The sequence below is a fragment of the Chenopodium quinoa genome, unplaced genomic scaffold, assembly GCF_001683475.1.
Source record: "Chenopodium quinoa cultivar QQ74 unplaced genomic scaffold, ASM168347v1, whole genome shotgun sequence".
NCBI lineage: Eukaryota > Viridiplantae > Streptophyta > Magnoliopsida > Caryophyllales > Amaranthaceae > Chenopodium > Chenopodium quinoa.
In genome coordinates this window covers 8,623,988-8,643,897 of record NW_018743292.1, presented here as the reverse complement: position 1 = coordinate 8,643,897, position 19,910 = coordinate 8,623,988, and the positions used below count along the sequence as shown (strand labels likewise).

Sequence of the window (19,910 nt, the reverse complement as noted above, 5' to 3'; positions counted from 1 at the left end):
CTGAGAGCAAAAAGATTGAAAGCTGCGAGCAAGAAGAAATACGATAATTGACGACAGAAAAAAACGAAATATGGGGAATTTTTTTAGGAGAAGGTATTGCGTGAGGCTTGCCTCACCAATAGCTTCGTGAGGCAAGCCTCAAAAACAACAACCCAGCTTATAGAAGGTATCATAAAACTAATAGAGGATAACATCTGGGCGATAGATAATATTTTGTTTGCTTAATTATATGTTCCTCTTGTTGCTTGATATGCTTATTTTGTTGGCTTATATGTTGCTACTTTTGTTTATTGATTTCATTATTATGTTAGTTGATATGTTTTATTTGTTAGCTGATATCTTTCTTTTGTTAGCTGATATATTATTTTTGTTGGCTGACATGTTTTTTTTAAATGTCTGATATGTTGCTTTTGCTAGCTGATATCAAACATCAGTTGACTGATATATTTCTTTAGCTGGCTGATATCTTTATTTTGTTGCCTTTTTTTTTTTTTTTTTTTTTGTGGTGTTTGACTCACTAAAGGTACACTTTGCACCCAAGTCATTAGTTTATGGTATTTTGGCTACTACGCAAAGTTCAGAATGTTTAAATGCACCCAAACCATAGTTAAAGTGTTTAGGCTAATTTTGCCTAAAAAAACCTCATAAAAGTTACCCTATTTTAGCCCTTGTTTAATCCAACCCTTTAGGCAATCTTTTAAAGGCCGGTTCCAATTAAATGTTGGACCAGCAAAATCTTTTATAAAGTACTCGGGGGTGTTTGGTAAATGGGAATTGAGGGTGGGAATGAGACTTTTAATCCCAAATTTTTTTAAAAAAAGGAAAATTTGATTCTAATAATCCCACCTTTGGCTGGTTCGCTGCTAATAATCCCACCTTTTGATTATTATCTAATAATCCCACCTTTAGGGGGCATTCTCTTCTAATGGTCCCTAACCTGTTGGTGACCGGTGTAATGGGTTAATATGCCACGTGTCACTTTGTGATTCGTCGAAATATTTTTTTATATTTCTTTTAAAAAAAAATTTAAAAAGTAATTTTTTTTCCCTTTCCTTCTTCCTTATTGTTTTGAAAACAAAAATAAAAAAATTAATTTTTTTTCTTACCTCCTGGTGGCCAATGATTTTTTTTTATATTTCTTTTAAAAAAAATATAAAAAGTAATTTTTTTTCCCTTTCCTTCTTCCTTATCGTTTTGAAAACAAAAATAAAAAAATTAATTTTTTTCCTTACCACCTGGTGGCCAAAGATTTTTTTTTTTTTTTTTTTTAAAAATATTTTTATATTTCTTTTTAAAAAAAATAATTTAAAAAGCAAATTTTTTTCCCTTTCCTTCTTCTTTATTGTTTTGAAAACAAAAATAAAAAAATTAATATTTTTTCTTACCTCCTAGTGGCCAAGGATTTTTTTTTTTTAATTTTTTTTTTTAAAAAAAACTTACCCAAACAACAAGTTACCGGTCATAAGGGACCATTAAAAGAGAATACCCCCAAAGGTGGGATTATTAGATAATAATCAAAAGGTGGGATTATTAGCAACGAACCGGTTAAAGGTGGGATTATTAGAATTAAATTTTCAAAACAAAAATCTCTTGTTTGTTAAATGGGATTGGGAATAAAGAAGGGAATGTGATTGAGAATAAATGGGGTGAATTCCCACCAATTGAGGGTAGGTAATAAATGGATGAGAATGAAAATAAGTAGAAAATGACATTTTTGCCATTAATAAAAAGAAGGAAGGAGAAAAATTAGTAAGGGTAATTTTGTATTTTTGTTATTTATTCCCTCATCTATTCTCATCCACCACACAAACAAAATATTATCGTATTTTTATATATTCCCAACAATCAATTTTCAATCTCATTCCCACATTTTAATTCCCAAACTCCCATCTCGCGTTTTAAACCGCCCATCCGTAGTTGTTCTTATACTCCATTTCTTCATACTAATCAGCATTTGAGAATTCAGAAATCAAGGAGAGATGAGTGGACATGGGCAGGTCGTGTGTGTGACAGGAGCAGCTGGCTTCATCGCTTCATGGATTGTCAAACTCTTGCTTCATCGTGGTTATACTGTCCATGCCACTGTTCGTAACCCAAGTAATTCTTTTTGTATTGGAAATTTCATGTGGGATGTCACTGTAATTGTTGAAATTGGACCAATCTTTTAATTAATTGATTAATTTTTCTTTCTTGTTTAATTTGATTTTAGAAATGTAGAAGTATATGTTTCTGATAATTCCATTGATTCAATTGTTTTTTCAGATGATCAGACAAAGGTTGAACATTTGTTGGGGTTAGAAGGTGCAAAAGAAAGACTTCATCTTTTTAAAGCAAATTTAATTGAAGAGGGTTCTTTTGATTCTGCTATTTCTGGGTGTCATGGTGTTTTTCATACTGCTTCTCCTGTTCTTTTCGCTGTTACTGATCCTCAGGTTGATTTTTATTTCTTCAGAATTTTCTTATAGTCTGTTTGCTTATCTAGTCTATTACTAGTAGGAAAAAAAAATGTAGTATTAACATTTTGCTAGAAGACTTAAACAGTGAACAAGTAAGAAAATACTTGGCAATTAGTGGTAAATAGAGGAAGTATTGGTAACTTGGGTTACGCAGTGCCCACAGGGCTTTAGACTGGTTGGGAGAGGAGACTCGAACTTGTGACCGGGTGGACGAATTGACGGAAGGTTACCAACAAACCAAGGTCTCATAGAGGGAGTTTTTTTGATCTGTAGATATGGAGGTTGACTTTTAAGGCTCAACATTTTTCATGTGATAATGAATAAATAATTAATAATAGTTACTTCCTTTTTCTTTAAGTAATCTGTAATACACAGGGAAATACATTACCCTATCTTCTGTCAACTTATCATGGTTTGATTTAAATTGTATAATGATTATATTAGTAACTTGAAAATGGCGGTATTAAAAAGATGAGGCTGCATACATATAAATCGCCTCAAGTAATATCTAAGGGTGGTGGTTGATCTTTATAACATGCTTAAGGACTATAGACCACTTTGAAGAGTGACAGACTTTATCAACTCTAATTAACTTTAATAGTTATTAGTTAACAACAGTTCATAATATTACAAAACTATTGCTCTCCTCAACTTACATGTATGGTTCACATAATTAGGACATTTCACTATTACAAATTTACAAGTAATTGTCCGTCCATATGTTTTTTCAAAGGACCATGGTGTACATGGTTTTCCTACACCATCCTTTGGTATTGAGTTATTGACTACTCTATATTTGCTAAGATATCATCCATTGTAAATTGAGATATAATACTCAAGTCTAAGGTTGTATATCTATTTCCTGTATCCGATTTAATGTTTTGGGGGAAGACTAAAACTTTCATTATTTTTGTACGTCTTTACTTCAACATAATTGAATATGAAGGTGTGACTAATGGTTGTTAATCTTGTGACTTTCAATATTTCAATCTATTTCATTCTTCATTTTCTGTAAGTACTTGTAATTGGCAGGCTGATGTGCTTGATCCAGCAATCAAGGGAACACTCAACGTTCTTGCCTCTTGTAAAAAGTTTTCTTCCGTCAGAAGAATGGTTTTGACTTCTTCAATTGCTGCAGTTTTATTCACTGGAAAACCTCGAGCTCCTGAGGTTGTTGTCGATGAAAGTTGGTTTTCTGATCCAGAGTTTTGCAAGGAATCAAGTATGGTACGTCTATCTTCTGTAAAACATACCACTTATTCAAGGAAATTAATTCGTATATGAAGGGGAAGAGTATTAAAGTCGAACCAATTTCTCATGCCGCGTGGTGCACTAGCTTATTATTTTTACGTGCTTATCTTTCAAAGACATTGAAGTCTGGGATTTGTTCATGTGATTCTTGACTTCCGTGATCATATAGTTCTTTCATGCCTTAGGCACTTTAGATCTCTCCTAGAGTGTCTTCAGCCACCCCCTTTTTGTTGTAAGAAACTTATGCGTTATGTGATCTCTTTGCCTGGTGCAGATGTGGTATACAATATCCAAGACTTTGGCTGAAGGTACTGCCTGGAAATTTGCCAAAGAGAATGGTATCGACATGGTTTCGATGAACCCAGGCATGGTAATAGGTCCTATGTTGCAACTAACACTTAACTCATCTGTAGCTCCAATTCTGAACTTAATCAATGGTGTGTATCTCTTAATATTATGGTTCATTATTAGTCCTTAAGTAAGAATTACTAAATTATGTTACACAAATTTCTTATTTTCTCTATATTATACAGGGGCAAAAACTTATCCAAATGCGACCTATGGTTATGTCCATGTTAAGGATGTGGCAACTGCACATATCTTAGCATTTGAGATCCCTTCAGCTTCTGGGAGGTATGTTTTGGTCGAAACTGTTGCTCATTATTCCGAGGTCGTGAGGATTTTACAAGAACTTTATCCCTCACTCTCACTTCCGGATAAGTAAGTTTCTTTCCTCTTTTCATAGACATTTACCTACTTTCAAGTTCCAAATTTCATCCGCTTTCCTGAACTCTCCATGGGCGTTTTCTTCAGGTGTGCAGACGACAAGCCTTTTGGACCAACATACCAGGTTTCCAAAGAGAAAGTAAAAAGTTTGGGCATAGACTATATTCCCTTTAAAGAAACCCTTAAAGAGACAGTTGAAAACTTGAAGGAGAAGGGCTCTTCAAGATTTGAGTGGCAGTAGGGGGTTAATTCCTTACACTGTATACTGAAAATTGTTATTGATAAATAAATGTTTATAAGGATCCATTTGGTTTGAAGTAAAACATTTTCAATGAAAAATGATTGTTCATAAAAACCATATACTTAAGGAAACCAATAGTTGCAAATTAGTTTTCCTTTATTTGATTCTTTACAACAAAAGTTATAGAAAAATTGAAAATATGAATGGAAAGGTGTGGATGGATGGAAGAAAAGTAAAAAGAGGTAAGGAGGGAGGAAAATGTGGCTTTCCTCTCTATATATATTTTTTAAAGGAAAAGGTTTTTTACCATTGAAAATTAAAATGTATAATTTTCCACTCTTGAGAAAATTGTTTTTCATCCCTTTATAAACCTTTTTTTTTTTTTAATTTTTATTTTTTTAATTTTTATTTTATATCCCTTCACAAACCTAGCAAAGGCAAATAAGCAAAAATGGGAAAATCATTTTTCGTGAAAATAGTTTACATCAAACCAAACACATCCTAAGAGGTGAATTTCTGTCTTAATTTGAGTCTGTATTGGTTTGGATTGTTAAATTCTGCTGAACTTCTGTCTTGTATTTGTATCAGTGACGAATTCTGACAATATTGAAATAATTGGCATGCTTGTGCTTCTGTTGCCTTGTTTAACTTCCTGATCACCTAGCTGATTAAACTCTATGCTGAGAATTTTATGGCAGCAATTTCCATTTTTAGACCTAGATGATTAAACCGGCACATCCTCTGTTTCAAGATAAATACTGTATCCAATTTGACCCGCACATTTACCAGCTCGGAACTTTGAGCCATTATGATTCAATGCATTTTTTTTTTCCTTCTTTTAATAAAATGTGCATAGTCAAACAATGTGCACCTGACTGCTCAGTCTTTATTTGTAACATATTACATCATCTCTTACTACATACTCCACTTCATACTTCTCATTAAATAAATAAATAGCAATATTGAATAAACTATGTTATGTGTCTAACTTTACTTCAACAATTCAAGCAATATCAATTAGGCTTTGATTTTTATTCTTAGTTAGTTATTTCGATTTTGATAGTATATAAAGTACTTTTACCTGCTACTTAATTTCCTTATAAATATCAGTACTTGAGAATTCAGAATTCAGAGAGCAACATGAGTGGACACGGGCAGGTCGTGTGTGTAACAGGAGCAACTGGCTTCATTGCTTCATGGATTGTTAAACTCTTGCTTCATCGTGGTTACACTGTCCATGCAACTGTTCGTGACCCAAGTAATTCTTTTTTGCACTAGAAATTTTACATGGGGTGCACTTTAATTGTTGAAATTGGATCAATCTTTTAATTTTTCTTTTCTTCTTTCTTGTTCATATCAGAAATGTAGAAGTATATGTTTCTTAATAATGCCATTGATTAAATTGTTTTTTCAGATGATCAAACAAAGGTTGAACATTTGTTGGGGTTACCAGGTGCTAAAGAAAGACCTACACCTATTTAAAGCAAATTTACTCAAAGAAGGTTCTTTTGATTCTGCTATCTCTGGCTGCCATGGTGTTTTTCATACTGCTTCTCCTGTTCCTATTGTTGTCAATGATCCCCAGGTTCTCTAGAATTATCTTCTTCTTACTTATTATTCTGTTTATATTTGTGCCAAGGGAATGTGTTGCGATAATTAAAAAAAATTGAATTAGAGACTTGAAACAATTGAACAATGGTGTTGTAAAAAGGATGAGGTTGCATACATTTGAACTGTCAAGAATAACACCGAAGGGTGGTGGTTGTTCTTTATACCATGCTTATTATGAGGGCAATAGACTACTCAGAGGAGTGACAGACAGTATGAACTCTAAGTCTAATAGTTAACAGTTCATGATGACACAAATATATATTGCTCTCCTTGCCTTACAGTAATAATTCACCTAATTAGGAAATTTCATTATTTTAAGTTGTTGTCCTTCCTTTTGTTTTCCAAAGGACCATGGTGTACATGATTTTTCTACATCATCCTACAGTAATAATAAGAATTCATCCATGTGTATATTGAGACTTGATAATCAAGTCTAAGGTCATATATCTATTTCCTGTATATTTCATGCTTTTGGGGAAAGACAAATCCAATAACTATTTTTGTACTTCTATATTTCAACTTAATAGAATACGAAGGTGTGATTTATGATGGTTGCGCCATTTGATATTTAAGCTGTTTATTCCACATTTTTCTTAAAGTACTCTGTAATTGGCAGGCTGATTTGCTTGATCCAGCAATCAAGGGAACACTCAACGTTCTTACCTCATGTACAAAGTTTTCTTCCATCAGAAGAGTGGTTTTGACATCTTCAATGTCTGCAGTTGTATGGACTGGAAAGCCTCCTGAGGTTGTTATCGATGAAAGTTGGTTTTCTGATCCAGAGTTTTGCAAGGAAACTAATATGGTACCGGTACGTCTATCTTCTGTTAAACTTGCAACTTATACAAGGGAATCAATGTGTTATAAGAAGGGGTAGGATATTGAATTTGAACCAATTTCTCATGTTGTTTAGTGCACTAGCTTATTATTTTTACGCGCTTATCTTTCAAAGACATTGAATTCTGGGATATGTTCATGTGATGCTTGATGACTTGACCATATAGTTTTATCATGTCTTAGGCATTTTAAATCTCTCCTAGAGAGTTTCTATGCTTTTCATCCTCTCTTTTGCAAGAACATATATCAGCTATTGGAGGCCTTTATGTGATGGTCTTTGGTTCTGTTTTTCTATTACACTCCATAATTGATTTATGTGATCTCTTTTGCTGGTGCAGATGTCGTATACGTTATCCAAGACCTTGGCTGAAGATACTGCCTGGAAATTTGCCAAAGAGAATGGTATCAACATGATCTCGATGAACCCAGGCATGGTTATAGGTCCTATGTTGCAACCAATAGTGAATACATCTGTAGCTCATCTTCCGAACATAATCAATGGTGTGTATCTCTTTAAATTACTAGTCCTTAATAGTAAAATTTCTTCATTAACTTACAAGTCGTACACATATTTCTTGTTTTTCAATGTATTATACAGGGGCAAAAACTTATCCAAATGCAAGCTTTGGTTATGTCCATGTTAAGGATGTAGCAACTGCACATATCTTAGCATTTGAGGTCCCTTCAGCTTCTGGAAGGTACAATTTGGTCGATACTGTTGTTCATTATTCCGAGCTCATGAAGATAATACAAGAACTCTACCCATCACTCCCACTTCCGGATAAGTGAGTTTCCTTCTTATTTTTAATCAAAATCCACTTTTCATAGACATCTACCTTAAATTCCTACTTTCATTCACTATTCTGAACCTTCTGTGGACCTTTTCTCCAGGTGTGCAGACGACAAGCCTTTTGCAACAACATACCAGGTTTCCAAAGAGAAAGTAAAAAGTTTGGGCATAGACTATATGCCCTTTAAAGTAACCCTCAAAGAGACGATTGAAAACTTGAAGGAGAAGGGCTTTGCAAGCTTTTGAGTGTCAAGAGGGTTAATTCATTATACTATATACTGTACTATTGGTAAATTAATGATCATGATCTTAAGAGGTGAAAGTCAGTCTTAATGTGAGTTTATCTTGGTAGAGAGTACTACAAGTTTTGCGAGCTTTGAGTGTCAGTAGGGATATTTTTCTTATATATATATTTTTTTGAGTGTCAGTAGCGGTTTAATTCATTACACTGTATGCTGAAAATTATTATTGATGAATAAATGACTATGATCTTAAGAGGTGAAAGTCTTGTGTTAATGCAAGTTTATATTGGTTAAGAGTGCTAAACTCTGCTGAACTTCTGTCTTGTATCCAATGAATATATTGAAATAATCGGCATGCTTGCGCTGCTGTTCTTGCCTTTTCAACTTCCTGTGGATTCAATTCTATACAAAACTTCCTTATATTTGGGTGGGGGATTGTCGGGGATGGGGTTGAACTCGATATCTGAAGAAATTTCACAGAGCAATTTCCATTTTTAAACCTAGAGACTCCAGTGTAAGTACAGTTCTGATTCTGACAGAGTTTGATGCGTTTTGACATCATATAACAGGCCAAAAGAGCAAGAGTGATTGCCTTTGTTAAATCACTTCCTGTCTGGTGTAGACTCCAGAGCATGTTTTCACGCGTTATCCTTGCAATGCTACACTATCTATGTATGTGTGTGATCCCCCAAGGTTTCTAATGATCAAGAAGCTGTGGCATTGAGGCATTCCATGAAACAGAGAAAACAAAGTGAGGGTATAAGTAGTGGAACAAAAATGAGCTTACGGCAGAATGTGAATGGAAGATGCTGCGTATAACTAAGGGTTCTGGTTACATTTTAACAGGCTAACAGCTTGTGCTTTAGCAGGGTTATACTGTCAAGGCCACTCGTGACTCGGGTCTGTCCACTTTTTCAATTACCTCCATTTGTCATGCTATATAAAATGTCTGTCTCACAACAAATTGTGAAATTCAGTGTTTTTGTTACTTTATATACCTTGAATGATCACTGTAAAATTCAATCAAGTATCATCTCATAAACAGTTAAGGAGTTTCTTGTTTAATCATCGAGTTAAAGCATGCTCATTAACTGCTTCTAGGAGATACAAGAAATCCGAACGATCTGGTAGCATAAAGGAAGCAAAGGAAGGCTTCACCTATTTAAAGCAGGTTTGGATCGTTTGATGGAAGACGGTTACTTAGATTCTGTTGTTGCTCAGTTGCTGGATGTGAAGGGGTTATCAGTATCACCCTGCATCATATCTCCTGTTTGTTTTAAAAATTTCTAATGCCAATGACCCTCGTGTTAATCTTCGTCTTTTCTTGTAATGATATGATTAAATGTGAGGTTTGTGCCAAGCATCAAAGCTTGAACACCCTAACTTAGCTGAATTATGAAAATAGCAGTCGTATGATTTGTGTTAATTTTTAACCTCTACTCGAGTTTTGACTATGGCGTTGGCATATGCAGTTAATTTGACAGAAAATGAAAAACAGTTTCTAAATTCATGTAATTAAATTAATTATTAGGTTGTTAAGTTAATAAAATATATATCTTCGACATTTTTATAGTCAACTAAATGAATGGATAAGATTGTTCCTTAAATAAAAGGTTACTGTAATATTTTAAAATGTTACAACTACAAATATCGATAGCTATTGAATAACCTTCCAAAAACGATATTATTGTGTGAGTTTGTCGAATACACTTACAAGAGGTGGATAGCCATTTCAAAATCACTGAATTTAGTTTCATCATCTTTCAAAAAAATCTAGCATTTTCACCAAGCACAGAATTTAAATTTGAAATAAAACACGAACCAGGAAGGCAGGAAACGTAGTATATCAAGTAGATAAGGCAGCTACAAGATCAACATGGTCAGGAAAAGTTGCCAATATCCACAACTGCAATTTGATTAGTATTTTTGAATCGAATATAATTACATAAATCTTCTATCTATTTTGCGAATTCATTTATTTCTTTAACATATTTTCTTATGTCCAAATTGATGTCACTAATATCAACATGACTACTAACTTTGAATGGACTCAAATCACTCAAAAAAATTGTAATAGCTTGTATTACTTTGTACATTTAGGTTGTTAATCAAAGTACGTAGTATTTTATATATTACACAACAACATTTTAAATTAATTTTATACTCCATATATTAGTTATAATAATAATAATAAAAAAAAAGAGCAAATTCTCAATGATAACACTTTATTTCTGCAACACTAAATTGGCGACCCTCATTTAAAATGACCCTATTAAAGAATTTTGTCTCACAAATGACCTTAATGAAGGTTATTTTCATAAATTGTTAGTTAAAAATTCACTAAGGTTAAAGGGATTTTTTTTTTTTTAAGAAAACCATTTAGGGTTCGTTTGGCATCACTGTGGTTTTTTATTTTTTGGTTTTTGTTTTTCAAAATCATATGATATATGTCATATAATGAATAAAAATTAGTCCAATTTATTAAACTCATGATAATTTTGAAAATTGACAACAAAACAAAAAACAATACCAAGCAAGCCCTAAATTACCAACTAAGTAACCTGGTAACCCCTATATATCACCCTAACTGAGTAATCCATATAACACTAACCAAGTAACTTCATAGTGGCTGGTCACACCGTGTGGCTAACCACATATAAAAGTTAGTGATACATTGAAGAAAATATTAATAATTATTGAGGTTTTTTTGAATTATTTTTAATCTAATTATCTAATATATATATATATATATATATATATATATATATATATATAAAGGGAAGTTTTTTCCCGAGTTTTTAGAGCGCCATGTAGGATTTTAATTTTTTAAAAATTATTAGAGTGCCACTTAAGATTATTATTTTTAAAACGCTGCAATCGGATTATGCCATGTAAGATTAGTTTTTTAAAAGCGCTAGGATTAATATTTTTAAAACGCTACAATAGGATTACGCCAAGTAAGATTAATTTTAGAGCGTCACATAGAAAATTGTTATATTTAATCCAATAAAAAAAAAGAATTGCAATTTATTTTAGATATTTTTTTTATATTAATTACAAAAATAAAATCCGCGTTTTTTGTGTGGCTGACCATAACGTGTGGCCGGCTGAAACACACTCTGACCATCCAAGTAACCCCTGATCGATTGAGTAACCCTTGATTAACCAAGTAACTCCCGACCAAATAATCCCAACCACATAGTGTGATCAACCACATATGAAACTTTGTGAAATAAAATATTATCTTTTTATATTACGAATTTTATCTAAATATGAGAAACAAAGTTAATAATTCATTTTATAATAAAAAAATTCAAGTCGTAACAAGCGAATATCACAAAGTTTGTTAGATAAATATATATTTAGTAAAATATTCAATTTGAAAAAATACAAACAAACCGTGCATCGCACGGGCTTCATCTAGTTTGTCTGATTCAAGACTAGTTTGTACCGTGTTTTAAACCAAATTAAATGAAAATTTAAAATAAGCATGTAATTTTTCGTTCCAGAGATAGGAATGTTTATATTCAAGATAGTCCACTTTATTTAACTCCTTAAGTCTAAACTGATTTAAGCTTGATGTAACAATTACTTCAAAAGGTATTAAAAGCTTGAAGCAACAATTACTGATAAAAAAAATTGATATATGATATTGGCAAGCCTCCAAATGCAACACTCCACTAATATAAATTAAAAAAAAAAACAGTGTGAACCATAATCGTAAGGTTCAAATTCAACCTCAACACTATGCAATGCAAGTAAAAAAGTAACGTTGTCATATCATATAAAACTATAGATAATTACCAGAGACGTAGAATATAAACATAAACCATAATTTAAAATTATCAAGAGCCAAAAACCTTACAATTCATATCTCAAAATACTTATGAAGCAAAGCCTTGTCTGAATCATCGCTAACAGCATGATAAGTTATGAAGCTGACAAATAAAGAAGCCGTGCGAGCATCCGCAACCAACCCCCTTTTACTCTCATGGTATTGACTAGTTCCAACGCCTTGCTGACATCCTTGCCAGAAAGATTTCCTTTAATAATAGTGTTGTATTAGGGGAATATTCGTTGTCCTCCATTTCCTCTACAAGTTTAGTAGCTTTATCCTGCAAACCCTCTTTGCAATATCCTTTTACAATTATATTGTAACTGATCACATTGGGTTGTAAGCACTTCGCGGGCAGAGAAGTGAAAATATCCACCGCTACGCTTAACTTCACACAAACCATCCATTAGGATGTTGTATGCAATAATATTAGGAAATTAGAATGAAATCGAAAATGAGAATATAGAAATAAGGAATGAAAAGGAGAAGAAAGGTGAAGAAGATTACCAAATCCACCAACTTTCGTCATCTTCATCTTTCAGCCAAGTCAAACTTGTCTCTGTTCGTATCAATTTTTGGAGGTACAAGAATCCTTACAAAGGGCCTGTTCCGATTTACAGAACTGAACTGAACTGAATAGAGCTGAAATGAATTGTTTATGAGAGAAGGATATTAGGAACTGAACTGAACTGTAATTAAGCTAAACAGAACAGGCCCTAAGTTCAAGTACTTTAATTTCTTAGTATGTTTCGAACTCTAATCCTTATGGATTAAAGGCAATTCTTTTACGAAGTACCAATTTAATCAAACCTTATTTGTTTGTTGGAGAATAAACGGGTATCCAATTCACTTATACAATTTTTTTTTTAATTGTTTTAATAGCAAAAATATTTCATTAATTAAAAGTTATATGACATCTACAATATAGATTCGACGTTAACAAATACATAAGATATTGAATCAAATAAAATTATCCTTCATAAAAACTACGATCATCGAGTAGATCTTGCACTATGGAACATCTCCCGCTTATATCGCTGGAAAATACAACCTTGTTGGAGAGGCAATCTAACGATCTTTTGTAGCCGTGAGGATGTTTTCCTTTTGATTCATCTGTTTGTATTCGAAAACTTGATAACTTTTTCACCAACGAAATAATTTCACGACAATCCATTAAATCTAATATCATGGATTCAAAACTAAGAAATTTCTCCCCCAAAAAGAGGAGATAAACCTTGTCTTTCGAAGGAGGTTAAAAAACCCGTCTTTTGAAGGGGATCGAAAACCCTTTTTTTAGAGGGAGTAACGTTCCTCCCAAAAGGAGGAAGCATTATTATAAAACCTAAAAAACCTTTAAGAAACAAGGATTCGGGCTTCCACCGGTTAAAGCCGATGGAAGCCCCTTTAATTTTAACAATGGAGGCTAGGGTTTTGGAGAAAGGAAGGAGGAGAGAGGTGAGAAAATTTATGTTATACGAAAGAATTTCAACTTAATTCACTTATACAATACTCTATGAAAAAGTATCAATTTTAACTATACACACAAATTATCTATTTTATCATTTGCTTTGAGTTGTATCATTTGGAAATTACCTGCTTTATTGTCCATGGACATGCGTTTAGATAAACTGTTTTTTTTAATTACTGTATTATTCTTTACTCTCACATCCACTACTCCCTCTATATTTTATTATTGGTCCTGATTACTATAACTAATATTTGTGATATTTACATGAAAAAAATGTAGTTTTGTAGGTACTTGTTAGATCGTCTCAATAAATAGATTATTAATTTACAATTGTTATAATTTATATTTATTGATAATTAAAAATGTTACTACCAAATTAGTGGGAACTCATCTTATGACTTCAAAAAGTCTCAAGTTTTACCCCTCTCTCTATTATCAAGTGTCGGTTCAAAGTCCTCCATTTTGGAGTAAAATGAGAAATACAAGTACGGAATATACATTAATAAGAACTTATTCTCTTCACCTGAAACAAATAGATCTGGTCTAATTTTATTAATGTCGGATCTGGTCTGATCTGAATTTTTATTATCTGGTCTGGTCTGATTGAACTTTGACCGCATTTAACACTAATCTATAAAGAAAAACATTATTAAAATTCTCATTATGAACTTTTCGAATATATAATTTTCATAATTTTTTTAATACCTAATAACAATATTTAACAATAAGTAAATGATAATTAAATGTTCTGATCTAATCTGATTTGAATGTTTCTAAATTAATCTGATTAAATTAAAAATGAGTAATAAGTATATAAAACAAGTTGAAGATAACAAGTCTTAAGTTTATCACCTTTTTTAAAAAAAGGTCTCAGTCTTCCAATCTAAAATTCATTTTGAAGATGGAGAATGGGACACAAAAATTAAAATTCCAAACCCAAACTACTCTTTCAGACAACATAATCTTCCAGCAAATCTTACCAAGACTCCCAATAAAACCTCTGTTTCGGGTGAAAACAATGGGACCTTGCCGAAGGTCCGCTGAAACGGAGAAGACTGGATTCGGTCCAAGTTATGCTGGGCCGAAGGTTTAATGCACAGTAAACACACGTAAACTAGCCTCGGGGGTGTTGCCGAGGAAGACCCCTCCGATGCTAAAGTCGGTACAATGTGTAGAAAGAGAACACTATGCAAGAGAATTAGTTGCTTGAGGCTTTGCTTGTATATACGAGAATGTATGGGAATCTATGAATGAATCTGAATGTATGAATATTGATGGCTTTTATACCTCTTCATACATGGAGAGGTTGGGCCTTAGCCCAATTGGCTTGCTTTGAGGGCTGACCTTTGACTTTAGCACAATTGGAGAGTTGGAACCTTGACCTTGGGCTTTTAATTGGATCATTTAATGCCTAGGCCCAATTGGACTAAATTGGACCCAAACAACTTGCCCCCCAGACCCGATTTGGAAGGATAACAGGTCGGGTTTGATTTAATTCAGAAAAGGAGGGAAGTAAATGATTTAATTAATCCAAAAATTTGAATTTAAACCGTAATTAATGAGATAACAACGGTTAAGGCGGATGATTGTGGAAGTTGGACGGATAATGGGCAGTTTAATCACAAGATCGTGTGTTTAACGGTTACTTAGTGGGGTATTTAAGAGAAATTGAAACGCGGACTCCCCGTATCCCATTCCTGGAGATATAAACAGAGGCGCGTCATCTCTCCTCACTTATTCACCAACACAAACCCAGAATTCTCGAGAGAAACCAAGAACCTGCATCAAAACTTCGCAAATTCCCCGAGCATTAAGCTTAGAAACTGAGACTTGCCACTACGAACTCGTAAATCGGCAACTTTCGCTTCAGATTAAGGTAATTTCCTTTGATTTCAGTTTATTTTTCTTCGAATTCGAACTCCTTCCCTTTTTTTTCGACTTTTTTCTTCGAAATAATCAATGGCAAGAGGAGTTAGAGGTAGAGCCCGTGCTCCAAGAAGAGCAAGGCTGATTCCCGATCCTAGGAACAGGATTGGGACCTGGAATGGACAAAGGCCAGAGTCTGACCCTGCTGAAGGGATTAGGGCGACTCCAATTTCCTCGGCTCCTCCTCAGAGAACGGAGGGGCCGAGCGCTTCTGGACGGGACGATGAAGTTCCCGCTGTCCTTTGGGATATCCTCCCCGGGTTTTCAGAGTGGGAGAATGCCGAAGTAGCTTCGGCCATGATAAAGAACCGCCCCTACTCATGGTGGGTGGAGAATGCCGAACAATATCGGTTTGTCGAGCAAATTGAGTTGCATTACGGCATTTTTGAAGCTGATGGGTATTGGTGCCGAATGCCCGCGGCATCCGATAGAATCCATCGTCCACCCCCAGGGTATGTGGGGGTGTACACAAGACAGCTTCAGTACGGGTTGAGGTTCCCTTTGGACGTATTCGTCCGAGACTTGCTGATCCATTACAATATCTCCCTATGTCAGTTAACTCCCACCAGCATCCGAAGGGTGATGACATACTTATGGGTCTGCAAGTTCTTCAAGTATGTGCCGAACCTGCACTGCTTCAAAAAGCTTCATCGGCTAGTGCCAAATATTCAAAGTGGGCACGGAAGCCATGGTTCTGGGTGGTACCGGATTGAGTCCCGGCCCCAGTACCTAACCATGTGGCCGAACGACTCTTCAGACAAGGACTGGAGAGGTCAATGGATTTGGGTTAGGGCACCCACAGATCCGGGCCACCCTTGCGTCTTCAGCGCCCCCCGGTACCTTGCTGAGCCTGATCCCGACATGGGAAGTCTAGGTCCCCCCGCAGATAACGGGCCGGATCCGAACCTTGATCAACAACATATCTTCGGCAAGCTGCCGAACCGGGGGGGCAGCGGCCGAATGCAGCATATCCCGGAGACTTGGCTCCCCGATACGCATTATGTTTTCCAAGAGAACATGCTAGCAGCTGTTGGCCTCGGCCGAAAGTTTAAGGATGGTAAGCTTCTTCGGCTGGGGCCGAGGCTTTTTAATTATCTCTTTTTCTTCTCTCACTTCGCTTTTTTATGCTGTGCCACCCTATCTGAACTGACCTTTCCCCTTTTCTTTTTCAGAGCGGGACGAGACCAACGTTGGCATTAACTACGCTCGTCTTGGTGTCAACCGAGAGCGAGTTGTAACTGATCGGGCCCCGTCTATCACTGAACCGAGGCATAGGGAAGTTCATCTAGACTCTTCCCACTTCCAAATTGAGGCTGTTGCTCTGTATCAGAGGCAGAAGCCTTGGTGGAATAAGAGAGACCCCTGGTTTCAGCTGCTGGACGAAGAAGCTGAAGCTGCCCGTACAGCCGAAGAGGTTGCACGGGTTCTCGAAGCTTGCGAAGGAGGAGAAGGGTCCTCCAGAGCTGCTGAAGAAGAAGCTGCAGCTAGGGTAGCTGAAGAAGACGAGGCTTTGCTGAAGACCTCGGTGAGCTTTCAGACTTAACTTTGTCTTTCTTCTTTTTTCTCTTTTTTTTTTTTTTTTTTTTTTACTCACATTCTTCCTCCCCCCTGTCTGTTATAGTCTGAAGAGAGTAACAGACACAGAGAAGGGAAAACCCCTGTTCATCCCGAAGACCAAATACAAGAAGAGTCTTCGGACTCAGACATGGACGAGCAGCCTCTTCAGAAAAGGCGCCGAAGGATGGCCATCATCGGCCCTCATGACTTTCAGCGGAGGCCGATGACCATCGGCGTTGAAATAAGGGAGCCCGAGGAAGGCAATGGATCGCCAAGGGTTCCCCGACCACCACCCCAATCACCTCAAAAGACCCCTCCGCCACCTCCTGAGATGGAGGTGGATCAGAGAGCTCCCGAATCTAAGGGAGGGGTCCAAGAAGAAATTAAGGAGAGTGCTGCTGAGCACAAAAATAAGGATGCCGTGATGCCCAGTGCTGAGGGTTTCACGGCAGACATTGCAAGAGAGGTTGAGGCTTTCGTCCTCACCCCTGAAGAAGGGGAGGTCATAGTAATTGACTCCTCTGAGAAGGATGATGCTGAGCCATCCAAAGCTAAACAAGCTCCATCGTCATCCTTTCCTTCTTTCCAGACTCTGCAATCTAGAGAAATGGGTTTCTCGGCCCCCCGAATTCCAATCCCAGATCACATCTGGGACCTCATATGGGGTCAGAACCGTGAAGGTGCTGCAGCCTACTTCGGCGATTTTGCTGGCATGTCCGAAGTAGATAGGGCAAGAATCTGGTCGCTGAAGGCCACTGCTGGGATGGGCGAATCCAGCAGATCAGTTCCTGACCCAGCCAGGTCTAACCAACTGCTGATGATGCAGGTGATTTTCCTTGCCTTTATTTCCTCTAAAATTCAGCTCTATTTTTATTTACCTTTATTATTTTATTTTTTTTTAACTTGTGCTCCTGTTTTCAGTTCGTGCACAATCAGACTCTCACTGTAGAGCTGATAGATACCCTACAAGATAGGGTAGACGCTGCCGAGCACGAAAAGAAGGTAGCTGAGGAGGAATTAAAGCTTGCTAAGCTGAAGCAAGCAGCAGCTGAAGAGAAGCAGCAGAAGGGTGAGGAGTACGAGAAAAGAGCTGCTGAAGCCCTCAAAACCTTTTGCGACGCTATGGAGAAGGAAGTTTTTCCCCCCACTGATGGAAGGGGAAAAATTCCTCCAGGAGCATATGGGAGTGGACGTCTCCAAATTCAAGGCTGCCGTTGAGAGCCGTATTCAGGAAGGAGCTGCTGCACAAGCTGAAGTGCAGCAACGACTAGAAGCTCTTGAGGCCAGCCGAATGGCTGCTGAAGAGCTGCTCCAGGCCAGAGATGTCCAACTCTCAGAGGCTGCTGCTGCTGCTGAAGCTCAGAGAGCTAAACTCCATGAGGCTGAGGATCAACTGATGGCCAAAAAATTTGAAGTGGCCCAGGCTCAGACAAAGGCTTCCCAAGTTCAGAAGGAGCTGAATGAGCTGAAAGGTTCCTCCTCCAAGCTCGCCGATGAGCTGAAGAAATCCAAGGAAGACTTTGAGGAGACCCAGAAGAAGCTGGCTGATGCTGAGGCTCTACTCAAAGTCCGTGTCTATACCCAGGAAGAATATGAAATGGGTTTCAGAAACGGGTTCAGAGTATGCCGAAGAGTCTGCCTTCATGATGAGCCGAAGCTGGACTGGTCCAAATGTGCTGAATGGGTCCAGAATCCCGAAGACCCTCATATGAAGTATGCAACTCCAGTCGAAGCTGAAATTTTTAAGGCTGAGGAAGCTGAAGAGGAAGCTGAGAGAATGGAGTTGGAGGCTGAACAGAGGGAAAGGGAGGCTCGGCAGAGTGCAAAGCCTGATTCTTCTGCTGCTGGGGCTGAGGCCACCATGGGGCTCAACAAAGCTGATCAGTCTGATCCTCGGGCTGAAGCATAGGAACTCGGGCAGTCGTCTTCAGAATCTTGCGGTTCATCATGCGCTTAACTTTAGACTTGCCGCTTTCTGAATTTTTTGCCTTGTTTTTTGCTTCAGCTTGCCTTGTCGTACAACAGTTTATTTTTTTGCTTATGTACGTATTTCGGCAGCTGTTATTTTCCGCTTGTGGGCGGCTGCCGATACAGTTTAATTGAACTTGTAGCTCAATTTCTGAGCATAAATTATTAATTTGATGCTCTTTTCTTCAGCTGCTTTGTTTTTGAATGCTTTACTGTTTCTTTCATTCTGCCGAACATAAACTTGCACTGATAGTGCTTCTTGCCCCCCCAGAAATTGAAGTATGGCTTCAGCTGAATAAACAATTTCTTCACTTCTTTAAAATGGGTATCCGAAACACAGGGCCAACTGAAGGCAGTGCTTCTGGAATACAAGTCTTATTGAAGATTGACTTCCGCTGAAAATTGGATATCCGAAACACAGGGCCAACTGAAGGCAATGCTTCGGATATTAGCCTTCTGGGATACAAGGCTCAGTTAAGGCAATATCCCAGAATTGTCCATGGACTCATGACTTTGGAGAACAAATCTTACTGAAGTTGGACTTCAGCTGAAAGACTTGTGTTCTTTAAAAAGATGCATATCCGAAACACAGGGCCAACTGAAGGCAATGTTTCGGATAATGGCTTTCTGGGATACAAGGCTCAGTTAAGGCAATATTCCAGAATTGTCCATGGACTAATGTCTTTGGAGAACAAGTCTTACTGAAGTTGGAATTCAGCTGAAAGACCAATGTTCTTTAAAAAGACAAGTTTTGTCAACAATCTGAAACCCAGTTACCCGAAGGCGAAGGTTTCAGACGAGGCTGATTAAACAATTTTCAACTGTTGCTGTTATCCTTGATTTTCTGTCTATCTTTGAAAAATGGATACCCAAAACACAGGGCCAACTTAAGGCAATGTTTCGGATAATGGCTTTCTGGGATACAAGGCTCAGTTAAGGCAATATCCCAGAATTGTCCATGGACTCATGTCTTTGGAGAACAAGTCTTACTGAAGTTTGACT

At 36.6% G+C, this 19,910-nt stretch overlaps 1 protein-coding gene and 1 pseudogene across 2 annotated transcripts; both read left to right on the top strand.

Moving 5' to 3' along the window:
- The first annotated feature begins 1,575 nt into the window (after nucleotides 1–1,575).
- LOC110736870 (cinnamoyl-CoA reductase 1-like) lies at nucleotides 1,576–5,320 on the top strand. Of its 2 annotated transcripts, none has more exons than XM_021917203.1 (6): nucleotides 1,576–2,084; nucleotides 2,263–2,432; nucleotides 3,489–3,683; nucleotides 3,982–4,144; nucleotides 4,241–4,427; nucleotides 4,521–5,320. In XM_021917203.1, exons 1-6 carry the CDS (start codon nucleotides 2,036–2,038, stop codon nucleotides 4,672–4,674), a joined length of 918 nt encoding a protein of 305 aa, XP_021772895.1. In that variant the 5' UTR covers nucleotides 1,576–2,035; the 3' UTR covers nucleotides 4,675–5,320. The 2 variants fall into 2 exon arrangements, with proteins under 2 accessions (XP_021772895.1, XP_021772894.1); XM_021917202.1 differs by having other exon boundaries at nucleotides 1,578–2,097.
- A 137-nt stretch (nucleotides 5,321–5,457) lies between these two features.
- LOC110736871 lies at nucleotides 5,458–8,538 on the top strand (annotated as a pseudogene).
- Nucleotides 8,539–19,910: the final 11,372 nt, after the last annotated feature.

Excerpts from the sequence above, each read along its gene's own strand:
- LOC110736870 (XM_021917202.1), top strand. The coding sequence starts at position 1,980 with ATGAGTGGACATGGGCAGGTCGTGTGTGTGACAGGAGCAGCTGGCTTC. Across the intron at positions 2,098-2,262 it reads TGCCACTGTTCGTAACCCAA|ATGATCAGACAAAGGTTGAA; the intron begins GTAATTCTTTTT and ends TTGTTTTTTCAG. Across the intron at positions 3,684-3,981 it reads TTTGCAAGGAATCAAGTATG|ATGTGGTATACAATATCCAA; the intron begins GTACGTCTATCT and ends TGCCTGGTGCAG.